The 16,342-nt window shown below is 57.2% G+C and overlaps 1 protein-coding gene across 2 annotated transcripts in view; it reads left to right on the top strand.

The window, feature by feature from the left end:
- Window positions 1–16,342, top strand: part of BCR (BCR activator of RhoGEF and GTPase) — a 97,858-nt gene that overhangs the window by 38,519 nt on the left and 42,997 nt on the right. For both annotated transcript variants that reach the window (XM_060121973.1, XM_060121972.1), the window contains exon 2: window positions 11,466–11,632. In XM_060121973.1, coding sequence (XP_059977956.1) covers window positions 11,466–11,632 — 167 coding nt within the window. The remainder of the gene's footprint in view (window positions 1–11,465; window positions 11,633–16,342) is intronic.

Genomic DNA, 16,342 nt, shown 5'->3' with positions numbered 1-16,342 from the left:
GCGCCCACGCCATCTTCCTGTTGTGGAGTCGGTGCCTGCATGCACCACTTCAGCACCAGCTTCCTTTGAACCGCGTGGAAAGGAGAGATAAACGGGCCCTCCGGGCCGGTGGCCGAGATAAGGGTACTCTGGTCACTCCCCCTGAGCTGCTCGTGGGGCCGGGCGCCAGGGCCTCTGCCTGTGGGAAAGGCAGGGCCAGGCCTCGCTTGGCGGACAGGGGAGGAAGAGGGGGTGAGCCCAGGGCTCGTGCTGCAGGAGGAGAGGGCCAGAGTGCCCGGTCCTCTCTGTGTGGGGAGGTGGGTGGAACAGGTGCAGAGTCAGGGCCTAGAAACAAAATGCGGAATCTCAAGGCCAGGGCCGCAGCCCCCTGTGCGCTGGGAGGGTGGAGGTGTGCCGAGCCCTGCTTGGTTTGTAGACAGCTGCCCTCCTGTTCACGGGGCGTTCTCTCTGTGTGCCAGTCTGTCTCCAAATTTCCCCTTTTTGCAAGGACACGATTATGTTGTGATTGTGCCCAACCTTAATGACCTCATTTCAACTTGGTAAAGGCCCTGTCTCCAGAGAAGGTCACACTCTGATGTAATGGGGTTAGGACTTAAGCATATGAATCTGGGGGACACAGTGCAACCCGTAACACTGCCGTTCTTTTGTTTGTTTGTTTGTTTCTTAAATCTCCAAACCTGGCAGATCATTTGTGTGTGTGTGTGTGTGTGTGTGTGTGTGTTAAAATATACACGACGTAAAATTTACCACTTTAACCATCCTTTAGTGTATAGTTCAGTGGGTTAAGTACATTCACGTTGTTGTACAGCCGTCACCACCATCCATCTCCAGAACTTTTTCACCTTCCCAAACAGAAATTCTGTCCTTATTAAATAGTCACTCCCCACCCCCCTTCCCCCAGCCCCCCGGCACCACCATTCCACTTTGTGGCTCTGTGAATTTACCTGACCTGGGTACCTCACAGGTCGTGGACTGATTGTCATGGACTGATGTCCCCCTGAAGTTCATCTGTTGAAGCCCTAACCCCCAATGGTAGCTACACTCACTGTGTCCACGAACATGCAACCAGACAGGGCCGGATGAGGACTCAGCCAGAGCCCATCCATCTGCGCACCAGGAAGAGAGCTCGCCCTAGAACCAACCCAGCTGGCGCCCCATCTCACACTTCAGCTCCCAGAACTGGGAGAAAATAAGTTTTTGTTGTTTAAGCCACTCAGTCTGTGGGATCTTGTTATGGCAGCCTGAGCAAACCGATGTCTCCAGACCAGTGGACCCTATAGCATCTGTCCTTTGTGACTGGCTTATTTCACTTACATAGTGTCCTCAAGGCTCATCCGTGCCCGTCACGTAGAGCAGAACTTCCTTCCTTTCTAAGACTGAGTGATGTTCCATTATGTCGCTGGACCGCATTTGGCTCATCCATTCCTCTGCCAGTGGACACGTGGGTTGACCCCACCTTTCAGCCATTGCGAATGATGCTGCTGTGAACACGGTGTACACGTACCTCCTTTCTGGACCCTCCCCAGGCTTCCTGCAGGAGGGGCAGTGCCGAGGTGGAAGTGGGGAAGGTGGGTCCTCCTGCCGGTGGCTGGGCCCTGGGCTGGGCTCCGTGTGGTGTCCCCCAGGTAGGGAGCCCTTCCCTCCTGCCATCTTTTCTTTCCTACCCTCCGTGTTTCCTCTTTGGAGTGGGAATGGGCTGGGGGAGGAGGGCATAGCCATGCAGTGACCGTGACCTGGCTCCTGGCCGGGCACCTGGGCCAGCAAGGAGGGACCATGCTGATGGCTTCCCCTCCACTCCTAGACCACGGTCCTGTGCCTGGCGCTGCCCTCTTGCAGGTGCCATCCTGCTGCCTTCACCACTGCGCTCCTCCCACCTCCTTCCCTGAGGTCTGTTCCTCCCCTCCGTCCAAGCCCCTCGGTCTGGCCCTGTCTGTTGTGTGTCCATGTCTTGCTGTCTGATCCCACTGAAGCTGGGCCCTCTACCGGTTCACCTGGAGTGACCGTCACAGAAGCCTGCGGCCGGTCCCTCCTCCAGCGCCACACCCAGACATCCTGCCAGTGTCGCCAGCCCCCGGGCCCCACTCTTGCTGCAGACCTTCGAGGCCCCTGATTCCTCCTAAATGAAGCCCGAGTCCTCGGCCCGCAGCTCACAGCTTCCCCAGGAGGACTGCTGCCGCCTCTCCTCTAGTTCCCGCACGTCACCTTCCCAGCCTCCCGCATGCGGGACCCTGGAGGCCCCGACCCCCTCCAGCGTCTCTGCTGGCTGAAGGCCCAGTCCTTCTGTCTCATACGGACCTCACCTCCGTAAAGCCCTTCTGGATCCCTCGGGTCGGCCGTCTCTTCCAGGCCATGGGCTATGTCTGTGTCAGTGTCCTGTGGCTGCCATAACAAATTATCACACACTGTGGCTTAAACAACAAATGTGTGTGCTCTCCGGTTCTGGAGGCAGAAGTAAGTCCAACTTACTTGGTGAAGTAAGCTTCACTTTACTAAGTGAAGCTGGGGCCGGGCTGTGTACAGCTCTGGTGGCCCCGCGGACTCCTTGGCTTGTGGCCGCATCATTCCAGCCTCTGCCCCCATCCTCACACGGCCTCCTCTTCTGTCCTTCCTGCCTCGCGTTCTGGGGGAACTAGCGTCTGCCCCCTCACTCCATGGTCACTTCCTCGGGGAAACGGTCTCTGCTGCCCGCCTGAGGGTCCAGCTGCCCCTCATCGGTGGCCTTGCCATGATGCATGTGTCACGTGACTCCTGGGGGCAGGGGCTGGGTCTGTGGTGCCCGCCATTGCATGCCTGGCACCGTGCCCAGCATGAGTCAGGGGTGCCCTACGTCTTGGTTGAGTATTGGGTGCTCAGTACATACATTAGTTTGATTGTCTGAGGCCAAACTGCCGCCGTGGTCACAGAGTCAGGCTGTGCAGAGTAACAGTCACATCATCTTGGCCTGAGGGCTGCAGCTCCCCGCAGCTGGTGCTGCAGCCTCCACCCGCCCCTCCCAGCACCAGCTGGCTCCGGCCCAGGCCCAGAGCATAAGTGATCTTTCCCTTCCCGAGGATCTGGGAGCAAAAGGCTCAGGTGGGTCCTTGGAGACAGAAGAGAGTCCTTTGCTAATGTTCTAGATGCTGATTGGGGAGGGTCCTCGTCTGCCCACACTGGGGGCACTCGGGCTTTAGTGCTGAAAGTCCTGGGCAGAGTTGACCTTCAGGCAATTCAAGCTCCACCCAGCTGGAGCCCAAACCCTGGGTGGGAGGGGCCGTGGGAGCTGTCGGCCCATCACCCCAAGAGCTCAGCCTGGGCACCTGGGGCTGCCTGGAGAGGAGCTCAGGCCCCTCCCGACTGCATTTTCCGGCCTGTTGTGGGGACTTAACCAGCCTCAGGGCCTTCTGTGTGGCACGCGCTAGCCTGAATTGTGAGCTCCCCCTGCCCGGGCAGCTGGGACTTGCCACACTGGCCTGGTGATGTCATTGTTGGGGTGGCAGCATGAAGGCTGAGAGGTCCTGGTTCCTGGGGTGCCCTCTCTGCCCCTCCTTCTCCCACAGAACCACGGGCTCTGACGGCAGGCTCTCGCCAGGATGCAGCGGCTGACTGGATGGGGGATGTCTCGATGGAAAGGATTTTGACCCACGTGGTGTAGTTGCAGGAAGGGACAGCTGCCAGCCTGACGGTGGAGGAGAAAACAGAAGAACCACCCAGATATCTCAGAAAGCGCGGCAGCCTCTCACTGCCCGTGGGTGGCCTGGGGTTACAGTGCCAGGCCGTACTGACCTCTGTCCGGAACGATGCTCCGGGTCTTCAGGAAATGGCTGGATTATGTTCTGAGGTCCCTGTTTAAGAGAGAAAATCAGGTCCGTTTTGTTCTGTTTTATATTGTTGAGATGAAATTATACAACAGAAAACTAAACATTTTCAAGTGAACCACTCACTGGCACTTAGTTTATTCACAATGTTGTGCGACCACTGCCTCTATCTAGTTCGCAAACATTTTCTTTTTTTTTTAAATATTTATTTATTTATTTTTTGGCTGCGCCAGGTCTTAGTTGCGGCATGCGGACTCTTAGTTGCGGCGTGCAGGATCTAGTTCCCCAACCAGGGATCAGACCTGGGGCCCCTGCATTGGGAGTGCAGAGTCTTACCCACTGGACCAGCAGGGAAGTCCCCCCAGACCTTTTCACCATCCCAGAAGGAAGCCCCATACTCGTTAGGTACCTGCCTTCTGTCTCTCTGGATGTGCCTCTTCTGGCCATTTCATATAAATGGGATCAGGCAGTAAGTGGGGGTCTCTGGGGGCTGCCTTCTTGGCATAATGTTTGGGAGATTCATCCATGCTGTAGCCTGTGTAAATACTTCCTTCCTTTCTAAGGCTGAGTAATATTCCCTTGTATGGATAGACCACTTTGGTATATCGATGTGCTTATCCATTCATCAGTTTTTTTTGTTTTATTTTATTGGAGTATAGTTGACTTACAATGTTGTGTTAGCTTCAGGTGTATAGCAAAATGATTCAGTTATACGCGTACATATATTCTTTTTTAAATTATTTTCTCATATAGATTATCACAGAATATTCAGTAGAGTTCCCTGTGATATACAGTAGGTCCTTGTCGGTTATCTGTCTTACATATAGTGGTGTGTGTGTTCACCCTTAGTCTTCTGATTTATCCCTCCCGATCCATTCGTCAGTTGAGGGATAGTTGCATTGTTTTACCTTTTGACTGTTTTGAAATATTGCAAAAGAGAGTGCTCTTTGAACATTCTGGTACAAGTTTTGGTTTGAATACCTGTTTTCATCTCTTTGAGTTACATACCTCAGGAGGGTAATTGCTGAGTCATACGGTTATCAGTTCGGCTTTTTAAAAATGTCTTCACTTTGAAATGTGTTTGGAAGGTGACCGAACTGGGCAGGTCACACGGCGGACCTGGGTGTAGTTTTTCTCTCGGAGACTCAGTTTTCCTGTCTGAAAAATGGGCATCTGGAAGTTCCTGCCCCCTAAGGGGATGGGGGGGGATTCAAGATGATGTGGGTGGGTGGCCAGCCCTGTGCCTGGCCCAGAGGCTGTGCCGGGCAAAGGTCAGCAGGTATTTGGCAAAAATACCCACTTGCTACATCAAAGATTTGAGGGGTTTTCACTGTTTGAGGAACTTACTTCCCTGTAGCACCACAGACATCCTCTGACTGTACCCAAGTTCTGCTACAAATAAAGGAGCCAGCCTTGGACACGGAGCCCCAGGACCAGTGGCCCGTCCCACAGATGGAATCTGCTCTCAGCACACAGGGCAGCAGGAGGAGGAGGGCTCAAAGCTCAGGATGAGTGTGGGGTCCAGAGTCAGCTGTGTCTCGTGGAGCCTGTGGGCCCTTTGGTGAGACCTGGACCTCCCTCCCCGCCCAGTTTTCTGAGCCTCTCCCAGAGGGGCGATGCCTACCTGGCAGGACCCCCCGCAAGGATGTGAGCTGCTATCTGTGAAAGTACCCAACACTGCACCACCAGCACCACTGTGCTGCTGCCCTGGGACCGGGAAGGGGTGTGGGACCGGGAGAGGAGGGCAGGAGACGGGAAGGGGGCTTCTGCAGACACCATGCGATGTGGTGAGGGCTCCAGGGCTGCCTCACGCTGCAGCTGACCGAGACGCAGGAAGGAAGCAGTATTTGATCTGCTTTTAACTCTGTAAATAAATACAGCCCAGCCCTCTGCTGGCAGTGTCAACGGGGATGGAGACCACCCGCTGCCAGGGTCTTCCTGTCGCCCCGCCCGAGTTCCCGGTGCCCCTTTTCCTGTTCTGTCTTCTATTTTTTTCTTTGGCCGCGCCACGCAGCTTGTAGGATCTTAGTTCCCAGATCGAACCTGTGCCCCCTGCAGTGGAAGCACGGAGTCTTAAGCGCTGGACCGACAGGGAAGTCGCCTGTTGTGTCCTCTTGACCCCATGTGTATTTATCAACGAGCCACTCCCTGCTCCCCAGGCCTCTCTCCTTCGTCCCTTGTCTGTTTTGGGCAGGGAGGGCTGAGAGCTGTAACCTTTGCTCCTCCTGAGGGCCTGCTCCAGACTCATGGGGTGGGGAGGGCACGTTGACCTGAGGGGTGGGCCGGGGCTGGGATCTCGCAGCAGCAAGGTAGCCGAGGTGGGAACTGGGGACCCTCCAGGCACCTCCGGTCCGGGAGGACCCCCCTGCTTGGCTGCCCCCAGGAGGTGAGCAGCCAGAGGTCCGGGCACACGTTTCATGGGAGTCCTGCAGCGGGGGTCCCGCAGGGCCCGGCAGAGGCCTCGGAGGGGGTCTTGCTCCCTGAGGTGCAAAAGCAGAAATGAGGAGGGGCGTGTCGAGGCTCCTGGGGGCCCTGTGAGGGGCTGAGGGACTGAGGCTGGTCCGGGGGCAGGTGGCGCTTTCCGGGCTGGTGTGGCGTGGCTCTGCCAGGGCGGGGAGGACAGCGTCGGGGGGCTGCAGGCACGGATCTGCGATGGGCCAGGTCCTCCTCTGACCTCAGGAGCCCGGCTGGCAGGGATCTCATCCATCCTGGCTGGGGAGAATGCAGGTGGACAGGGAAGAGGCCTGGGAAGGGGTGTGTGAACTCAGAGGAGAAGGGTGGTTCGGACCCGGCGTGGCGTGCGGCTCTGCCAGGTTGACGGGTGGGCAGCGTGATGGCAGGGGCTGCCCTTGAGGCTGCATTTACAGAGAAAGCCCAGGCTTCCCTATCGTCTTTATTGCTCAACCGTACACAGGTGGGAGGGTGTCCTGGAGCCTATGGCCATCACCCAGACCTCTCTCAGGGAGCACACCCTTGGAAGTTTCAGTTCTATGCTTATTTTGTGCTTATTTTAGGTGTGATTGCCGAGGGGCTGCTAGAGATTAAGGGAAGCTGCCCTCGTTTGCTCCCCCGGTACTGCCACCTCACCATTGCCACTGGCGGGAGGGGCTTAGGAACGTGTCATGTACGTAACATAAAGTGGACCACTTTAATCATTATAAGTGTGCCGTTCAGTGGCATTAAGTACACTCACGTTGTTGTGCAGCCATCCCCACCATCCGTCTCCAGGACTCTTTTCATCTTCCTGAACCAAACTCTGTCCCCATTAAAAAGTAACTCCATTCTCTTCTACCCCCAGCCCCTGGTAACCACCATTCCACGTTCTGTGTCTATGAATTTGACTGTTTAGGGACCTCATATAAGTGCAGTCATAGAGTAAATTTGTCTTTCTGTGACCGGCCCATTTCACTTAACATGGCATCCTCAGGGTTCATCCACGTTGCAAGCAAGCAGATATCGGAATGTCCTTCCTTTCTAAGGACGAGTGCTATTCCATTGTATGGATATATGGATAGACCACATTTTGTTTATCTGTCACCCATCGATGGCTCTTGTGAATAGTGCTGCTGTGAACTGGGGTGTGCAAATATCTGTTCGTGTCCCTGCTTTCAATTCCTTTGAGTACATACCCAGAAGTGGGATTGCTAGATCATTTAGGAATTCTATGTTTAATTTTTTGAAGGATTTTTTTAAACCAGTGTTGTCCTTGAGGTGTAAGAAGGGGATGGGACCTGGGCACCAACTGGGACCCCCACCCCCCGGCTGAACCGACCCTTTTCCTTCTGCTTTTTTGGAGGCGGGGTGGGGGCTGCCTTTTTTCCTTGCATTGGAGGATGGATTTTAGATTTGCAGAGTGCTTGGCTGGAGGCTGCTGAGCCAACTTGCCTGGAGAGGAGGTTTCAGATTTCACTGTGCAAACCTTTTTCCACACTAAGCCGGGAGCTGTGACTCAGCCTCGCTGCCCCCTCCCCTCCCTCCCCTCCCCTCCCTCCCCTCCCCTCCCTCCCCTCCCCTCCTCCCCTCCCCCTCCTCCCCTCCCCTCCCTCCCCTCCCCTCCCTCCCCTCCCCTCCCCTCCCTCCCCTCCCCCTCCCTCCCCTCCCCCTCCCCCTCCCTCCCCTCCCCTCCCTCCCCTCCCCCTCCCTCCCCTCCCCTCCCCCCTCCCTCCCTTTCCCCCTTCCCCTCTGGCTCTGAGTTGGGTTGAGCCTCCTTCATCTCACTGAGCCTCTAGAAGCCATGGGATCCCAGGCCCATGCCCGCTTCTTTCCTGTGTTTGGCTTCAGCCTTGGGTAGAGCTTTGCAGGAAGTGCCTGGCCTCAGCGGCCACCATGTCACCAGGTGGCCAGGCCCAGAGAGGTTTTCCCGCTGGGTGTTGCTGGCAGAGGAGGGTAGAGCAAGGCCTCTCTCTCACTTTGCTCTGGTTCTGGGGAGACAGTGGCTTTCCAAATCCCCAAAGAATGCACCTTGTGCTCAAGAGGAGGGGGACCCCTGTGGTGTGGGGACCTCAGGTATGAAAACCCTCCCACAGGGTGAGAGGAAGGCAGGTCCCTGTGTGCTGGTTAGAAGCGGGAAGAGGCAAACTGAGGGCTTTCTTCCTGCCCATCGCACTTGCATCGGAGCAGTCTTGGGGGGTCAGTGAAATGAGGGGTGCTGAGTCCAGATGAGCTGGACAGTAGACTGAGCCCTCAGGTGGGATGCAGGAGGGGTGGCCAGCCATCCAGAACTCAGGCTTAAAAGCATCAGTTCCTCAGACGTCGGTTTGGGGAGGTGTGTGCAGAGGGAAGATGGCTGGGTTTTTAGTTGCCAGGGAGCCTCCTCACTATGCCATGGCATCTGGCTGCAAATCTGGCCCCTCAGTCTCACCTGGTGGGGGTGAAGCATCCACTTCGGAGCCTATGGTCCCCCTGGACACGGGCCAGCAGACCCTCACGGGGTGGGGGGGATGACTTGGTTTTGCACCAGGTTGTAGCCGGGATATCGTGGAACCAGCACGTGGTTTCACAAACATGAATTCTTGCAGTTTTGGGGGTGAGCCTTGGGGCCCTGAGCCTGACCCTGAAGTTCTTACTGGAGACTCAGTGTTGATTTGACCTTGGTCATGAGCTCAGCGCAGTCACGGGCCTGGAAATCAGGTGGCGTTCTCAGTGTTCTACCAGGCGATAAAGAATATGTTGACTTTTTAAGATTGTTATTTTTTATTTTATTTATTTATTTTTTATTTTATTTTTTTTATTTATTTTTTTGCGGTACACGGGCCTCTCACTGTTGTGGCCTCTCCCATTGCGGAGCGCAGGCTCAGCAGCCATGGCTCACGGGCCCAGCCGCTCCGCGGCATGTGGGATCTTCTCGGACCGGGGCACGATCCCGTGTCCCCTGCATCGGCAGACGGACTCTCAACCACTGTGCCACCAGGGAAGCCCAAGATTGTTATTTTTTAAAAAACAGTTCAAAGGTTCTTAGGATATGTGGACGCTGGTAATTCTGAGCTAATGGAAAAGCCGGGCCCAGAGGAGGAGTTGGGGGCAGAGGATGGGACCTGTTGAAGGAGGTGGGGAGGGCATGGCCGGCCGCCCTAAAGAGTGACAGTGATGTTTTAGAGCTGAGGGGGCCTCTATCCATTGTCGAGTTCACGGGCCCAATTTTAAGTCAGCAAAACTGAGACATGGACGGCTTAAGTGAACCGCACCATCTCAGGTGTGCAGCCCCCTGGACAAGACCAGAGCCTCTCGCTTCTGAGACATTCCTACCACGGCTTAGAGCTGCCCACCTGCCCCACCTGGAGGGTGAGTCCCAGGTTGCAGGGCCAGAGCAGAGAGCCCCGTGGCCCAGGGGGACCATTCAGGTTCGCGGGGAGTGAGGCTTTGGCAACTGAAGCCTTCCGCCCGTGCCCAGCTGCTGTCGGAAGCAGCTCCCGTGGTTGGCACGTTTCGAGTAGGGGTTGCTGCAATTTAGGAAAAGAAGCCCTCGTGTTTATTTTATTTAAACAAGCAAACAAACCTGTGATTCCCAGAAGGAAGTGGAAGCTGGAGTCAGACCTGTTTTGGAGGGTGGGGTATGGAACTAGGATTTTGCATTAACAGGGTTTTGTGGTTTTTAATACAGTTGACCCCTCCCCAGCTGTCCTTGGGGATCCTGAGTGAAAGCTAGTTAAGTGCCTTTGCAGATTCTCAGGAGGAGGAGGCAGAACTTGACCATGGCCTCGGACTATCCTGCAAGGACAATACAAAACCCAAAGTCCAGGGGGTCTGTGGGTGATAACACAACGATCTTGGTAACTAAAGCCCCTATGATGGTCCGTGGATTAAGGGTCCATGGGATTAAGAGGTACCAGTGTGCCTCTGTGCGGCTCTTGGGGTCCTCCTGCTACACTCACCCCAGAACTAGCCTCTGCTGGGACCCTCCTGTGGACACACACACAGGCAGAACCCAGCCTGGCCTTTGCGGCTGGCACCTGAGTGCAGACACCAGGGACACGGGCGGATCGGCATGGCAACCAGCACAGTGCCAGGCCGGGTGGGGGTAGTGCAGGATCTCTGCTCTGGCTGTCTGCTGGGGTCCGATGGGAATCCTTTACAGCCACCAGGGCTCAGGCCACCCCGGGCATCTGACTCGGTCTGTTTTCAAAGCTCCCCAGGTGACGCTGCCCTGTAGCCAGGGCTAAGGACACCTGTTAGAAGGCATGTGACCAGCTGGGACTGGAGGTGGAGGAATGGGGTGAGGCAGAGGCGTGGGAGGGAGCTGGGACTTTGGCCGTGTGGGCGCCTGCAGCTCGGTGGCCGGTCTTAGCCTGCCATGAGCTCCTCCAGGCTGCCCACACGGAAGGAAGTGAGAACAGTCCTGTTTCAGGCTCTGGAAGCCCGAGAGTGGCCCTGTGCTGGGCCCTGTGCCCACCTGGCCTGGGCAGTGTTTGGTGGTGTCAGTTGTTGTAAACTGGTGACTGACCACCCCGGAGGCCACCTGTGCTGTAGCCTTGGTCTGCTTGCAGGTGAGTCATGGTGACGTGACTTAACCCAGTTGGGATGACCTCTTGGAAATCCCGGGTGCCCTTTGGAAGGGGTCGAGAAGTGGCCCTCATGTGAGATTTGGAACAGGCTGGGCCATTGTGAGTTGATGTCCCAGTGAGGGGCTCCCCTGAATTAAAACAGTTCTGGGAACGGAGCTACCAAAGGGCCAAGGGCTTGGAAGCACGTGTGGGCTTTGTGGTTTGGCCTGGGATGGGGCTGACTGCCGTCAGGTGCCTGTAGGAAGGTGTTAGCTCTATAACTAGGTACCCCCGAATAGGGAGCCTGCTGTAGCATAAGCCACTCTGTGCTCACAGGGACACTCGGCTGGGAGAGGCCTGCATCCTGTTTCCTGGCCCTGCACCTAGGTCAGCAGGATCAGGTCGGATCCCACAAAGGGAAAAGAATGTCCCTGACGGCAAGACACTAGCGTTTGGGGTCCACCTTTCAGGGCCCCCATCCCGCTGCCCCACAGCTGTCGAAAGCCCAGCCTCGTGTCGCCTGACCAGGGGGCTGCTGCTTCGTCCCCTCCTCGCGCTGCCGTCTTTGGGTGCCGTCAGTTGTGAAGGTGAGGTCAGCCTACCTGAGGCCCCTGTTCCACGCCTGTAGGTGACTGGTGGGGCGTGGAGCCCCTCTCCTGGCTCTAACACAGGCTGCTTCTCTGCAACATAGATGCACCATTCGGGACGCCGCCGGGGTACGGCTGTGCCACGGACCGGGCCGAGGAGCAGCGCCGGCACCAGGACGGGCTGCCCTACATGGATGACTCACCCTCCTCCTCGCCCCACCTCGGCAGCAAGGGCAGGGGCAGCCGGGATGCACCGGAGTCCACCAAAGTGGTGAGTCCCGGGGTGGGAGGGTGGGTGCCAGCAGTAGCAAGTGGGTGATGGGACAGCCAACAGTCGGAAGTCAGTCACTAAAGCCCTTATTCCCCCATCTGGTGCGTGGGGACCGCCTGCCGGGAGCATGAGCTGGGGGGTCGTGGGGCCCTGTCGGTGGGGCATGGACGAGGCAGGCAACCGTGCTGAGGCCCAGAACTCGGCTGCCATCTAAAGCAGCGGAAACTGGGGTGGTGGCCCCAGCAGGGTGCTGAGCAGGGTGGTGTCCACACCCAGAGCACTGGCCCCTTTTTGCCAGAGGAGATGCTGACGTGACTCATCCACTTTCCAGGGTCTTTCTCCTGAGGTCTCATTGTCATTAATGATCCCGCCATCACCTCCACTCTACAGATGGAGAACTGAGGCCCCGAGGTCCATGGCGAGTGCAGGCCGGCGCATCCTGCAGGTGCCTGTCTCGTGGGCACACGGCTGGGGTGGTGGCGGAGCTGGTGAGCCAGCCCAGCCTGGCTCAGTGTCCTCACGCTCCCAGCGGTCCCACGGCTCAAGCGGGCACTTCTGAGGTGCATTAGGGCCCAGCCGGGCACCCCTTTGACCTGTCGGGGTATTTCCTTTGGGTCTGAGAGGGTGTCCTTGGGGCACCTCTGTCTTTCTGGTCCCACTGTCCCTGAGGACACACACCTTCCCCCTTCTGCTTAGCTTGTTTCTGGGTAATCTCCACTCTGAGTTTAAAACTGAGAGAGAGGGACTTCCCTGGTGGTCCAGTGGTTAAGACTCTGTGCTTCCACTGCAGGGGGCACGGGTTTGATCCCCGGTCGGGAAACTAAGATCCTGCATGCCACATAGCGCAGCAAAAAAAAAAGAGAGAGAGAGAGTGAGAGGACTCTGCTTTTCCATGTGGCTGGAAGCATATCTTTTCACTGCAGTGGCCTCTCCGCTGGGCTGGCGCCTTAGCTGCAAAACTACTTCTTTCTTTAGCTTTTGTGATTTCTGAAGACCACCGTGCTGGGCAGGCTTCTCGTCCTGAAACGGGAGTGGGAGGGGAGCCCATGTGTAATGCGTACCTCCCTCGTGCAGCTTCTTACCAAACAGCCAGTTTCACCATTTTACAGACGAGGGGACTGAGGTTCAGAGAGGCAAAGTGACTTGCTTGAGACCATACAGCTACCAGATCTGAAGCCTTTCCAACCCCTCAGCTGACAGTCTTTCCCTCAACTGCCTTGCCTTTTTTTTTTTTTTTTTTTTTTTTTTTTTGCGGTACGCGGGCCTCTCACCGCTGTGGCCTCTCCCATTGCGGAGCACAGGCTCCGGACACGCAGGCCCAGAGGCCATGGCTCACGGGCCCAGCCGCTCCGCGGCATGTGGGATCTTCCCGGAGCGGGGCACGAACCCGTGTCCCCTGCATCGGCAGGCGGACTCTCAACCACTGCGCCACCAGGGAAGCCCTGCCTTGCCTTTTTTTGATGCATCCCCTTTCTTCCTGCGTCGTGGGTGTCAGTTGGTACAGACAAGCATCCTTACGGCTGAGCCCTGAACTTGGACAGTCTTCCCTGTCCGTCTGTGGTCCCTGAGGGTTGTCTTCCCCCCGCACCACCTCGCTCTACTTCAGGCCCCTTGAGGAGGCTGCTCTGCCCTCCCTGTGCCCCAGGCCCTGTGCGGCTGGATGCCCACCTACCTCTCCCTGGGCTCCTGCCCTCAGACCCCTGCCACACTGACTTGGGGTTCTGCCCCCACCTTTTAGCCCCCAGTTGAGGGGCTTACCTGCTGTGGAGCCTGTCCAGATCCAGTTGCTCACTCCCTCCTGCCTCGCAGAGCCCACAGGCATTTCTCACATTACACACGGGGCTAGAGACTGCACCTGCTTGCCAGGCCTGGGGGCTCCAGTCCCCAGCAGGCCACCTGGCTCAGAGAGGTGTCAGGAAGCACCTGAGTGAGATGGGGACCTGATCAGAGGAGGGCGGCACTGTTTTGTTCCAGAAGCCCCGTGGTTAGGTGCTTGGAGCCCCAGGGTGGGCACCCTTCACTCCCCTGGAGACAGGCACAGCCCTGACTTTCTGGGTCCCCCGTCCCCTCTGCAGTGAGACTTCCTTCTTTCATCTTTGATTATGGGTTTGAAGACGATGCAGCTGTCACTTGCTAGCACCCACAGAAAGCATGGTGGTCTTGAGGTCAAAGCTGCCTCATCCCCATCAGCCAGGGGAGGGGTCCCTGCTCCCTTGTAGCCTTGTCCCTCTCCGTCCCTACCTTCCCGGGCAGAGCTCATCCCCGGCTGCCGAGCTTGGGCCCTTTGAGCGGTGAGCTGTCAGGAGGACCTTCCTGGGGACTCCATGGCAACTTGGGGCCTCGGTGGCCTCCTGGGGTGCAGGTCAGCTCCGTGCATACCCGTCTCCAGGGGTGGGTAAGGGGTCAGCAGAGGCCAGGCCCCCCCCTCGCCTGGGGCACTGTGGAAAGGATGCAGGTGGCCATGTAGGGTAGATCCTGGTGACCGAGGCTGTCCCAGCGCTGAGCATCAGTGACATTCTCCATCCCTGGTCGTTCTCAGAGGTGCCTGCCAGTCTTGCCTGTGTTTCCCCTGGACCCATGACTATGCAGTGCCAGCCAGCGAGTGTCAAGATAAAGATGAGGGTCTGGGCATCACCCCCGGCTGCTATCCTGTGGGGAGGTGGTGTCCTTTGTTCTGCAGCTGTGCTGACCACCACATCGCAGCCGGGAGCAGCCAGCCCTCACGGCCCAGGTTCTGCGCCCCAATCACCCCAGGCCCCGGGTGGAGGTGGGCCTGGCAGCTGGCTGGCGGGTGGCCGTTCTGTTCCCCTGGGTCCCTCCCTCAGCTTCCCTACCTTGTTTTGCCACACCCAGTTCATTTTTTATTTTTTATTTGTTCTTTTAGCCTCAGGGTTGTGTTGCCTTGCCCTCTCCCCTCCCGGGCAGCAGGGAGAGGAGGCCTCCTTCCTTCCTTCTTCCACTCGCCCTTTTCCTCCAGCTTCCTCCCGCGGTCTCCCGTCTGGACTGGGTGCATTCACGCGCCCTTCCCCGCGCTGGCACGTGCCGAGGTGGGGTTGTAAACATCGCTGGTCCCCGCCCTGGCCTTTGCTCTCTCTTCTGCACTTCCCCTCCACCCTCTCTCCTCCGGGTGGGGTGGGCCAGTGTCCAGGCCGAGCCGAGCCGTCCCTGTCTGCTGCCACTGGCCCGTTTGAGGCTCAGGAGAAGGTTGTAGTCTGAGGAGAGGTGCCCTCGCCGCCGCCCAGACGTTCCCTTGAGCCGGCTGCGCCCTCTGGAACGGAGAGCTGGACGGGGCGCTGCCCTGCCTACGTGCCTTTTCCTCCCGGCTCTCCAGGCCGCAGCAGTGGGAGCAGCCCCACTGGCTGTGCTCACAGTAGTGGGGCTGTTCCCGGGCGCACGAGCCTTCACCCTGGACCCGCTGGGAGGCACGTGCAGGGTCCGCGCAGTGTCCGCTGGGAGCTTGCTTCCCCGAGGCGCCTCCGCTCGCGACGTGGCCTCTGTGATCTGAGGTGAGAGGAGATGATGGGATCCCTTCACCCTGCACATCTGTGCTGATAGTGGTGGCACTGGGGGCCCCAAGCAGCCTGGGTGGATGGTCCTAGACCCCAGGACCCGCTTGTCTCACTGACAGGGGTTCCCTGGAGGGGCCCTTGGAGCTTTGTAAAGATGCGGCCAAGCCAGGGCCCAGCTGGCGGGTCTGGATCCTCTCATTGGTTGGTTTATTCTGTGAGTCTCCGTGGAGCACCTGTGTGTTCCGGGCACTGTGCCCCAGAGGCTCCCACCCTTGGAGCCGCTGCCCAGCGTGGTCTGGACGTGGGGTCTGGTGTGGGACGTGGGTGTCCTTTCCCCGGAGTGGCGCTAAGCCCAAACTCTGATGGCTGTCCCCCACGTGTGCACACACAGCTGTCGCCCATTCACCCACAGGCTGGGAAACCAATGGAGGAAAGCACAGGGCTGTTACGTCCCCTCCTCTGGACACAGGGCCCCAGACATCTGGCGCCTCCCTCAGACTGCAGTGAGGCCGGTCAGCACAGGCCAGGCAGAGGGAGGGCAGCCTCAGTCTGGTGGAGCACAGGCCATGGGCACGGCCAACCTGACACCAGATTGCCTTGTTGGTGGTCCAGGAGCAAGTGAGGGGTGTGGCCAGGAAGTCGATGAAAAGAGCAGTTTCATTGCCTTTGAATCATCATCTGTATGAGTTTCCTGGGCATCTGTAATAAAGTGCCACAGACCGTGTGGCTTAAACAACAGAGGTTGATTTATCCCAGTTCTGGGGGCTGGAAGTCAGCAGGGTTGGTTTTTCCCGGGGCCTCTCTCCTTGGCCTAGAGATGCCCATCTTCTCCCTGTGTCCTCCCACTCTGTGTGTCTGTGTCCTAATCTCCTTCTCTTGTTCTTGTTTATATTGAGGCATTGACATATAACATACCCGTTGTAGATGTACAACATAACGACTTGATATATATATATATATAGTAAAATGATCGCTAACTGTAAGTCAACATCTATCACCACACGATTACAAATTTTCTTTCTTGTGATGAGAACTCTTAAGATCTGTTCTTTCAGCAACTTTCACGTGTACGATACAGTATCATTAACTGTAGTCACCATGCTGTTCATTACATCCCCAGGGCTTATTTATTTTCTAACTGGAAGTTTGTACCTTTTGATCGCCTAGTCTCTTCTTAGAAGGATACCAGTCATTTTGGACT

The sequence above is a fragment of the Lagenorhynchus albirostris genome, chromosome 14, assembly GCF_949774975.1.
Source record: "Lagenorhynchus albirostris chromosome 14, mLagAlb1.1, whole genome shotgun sequence".
NCBI lineage: Eukaryota > Metazoa > Chordata > Mammalia > Artiodactyla > Delphinidae > Lagenorhynchus > Lagenorhynchus albirostris.
Note: the sequence above shows the minus strand (reverse complement) of the source record. Positions and strands in the feature narration are given on the sequence as shown.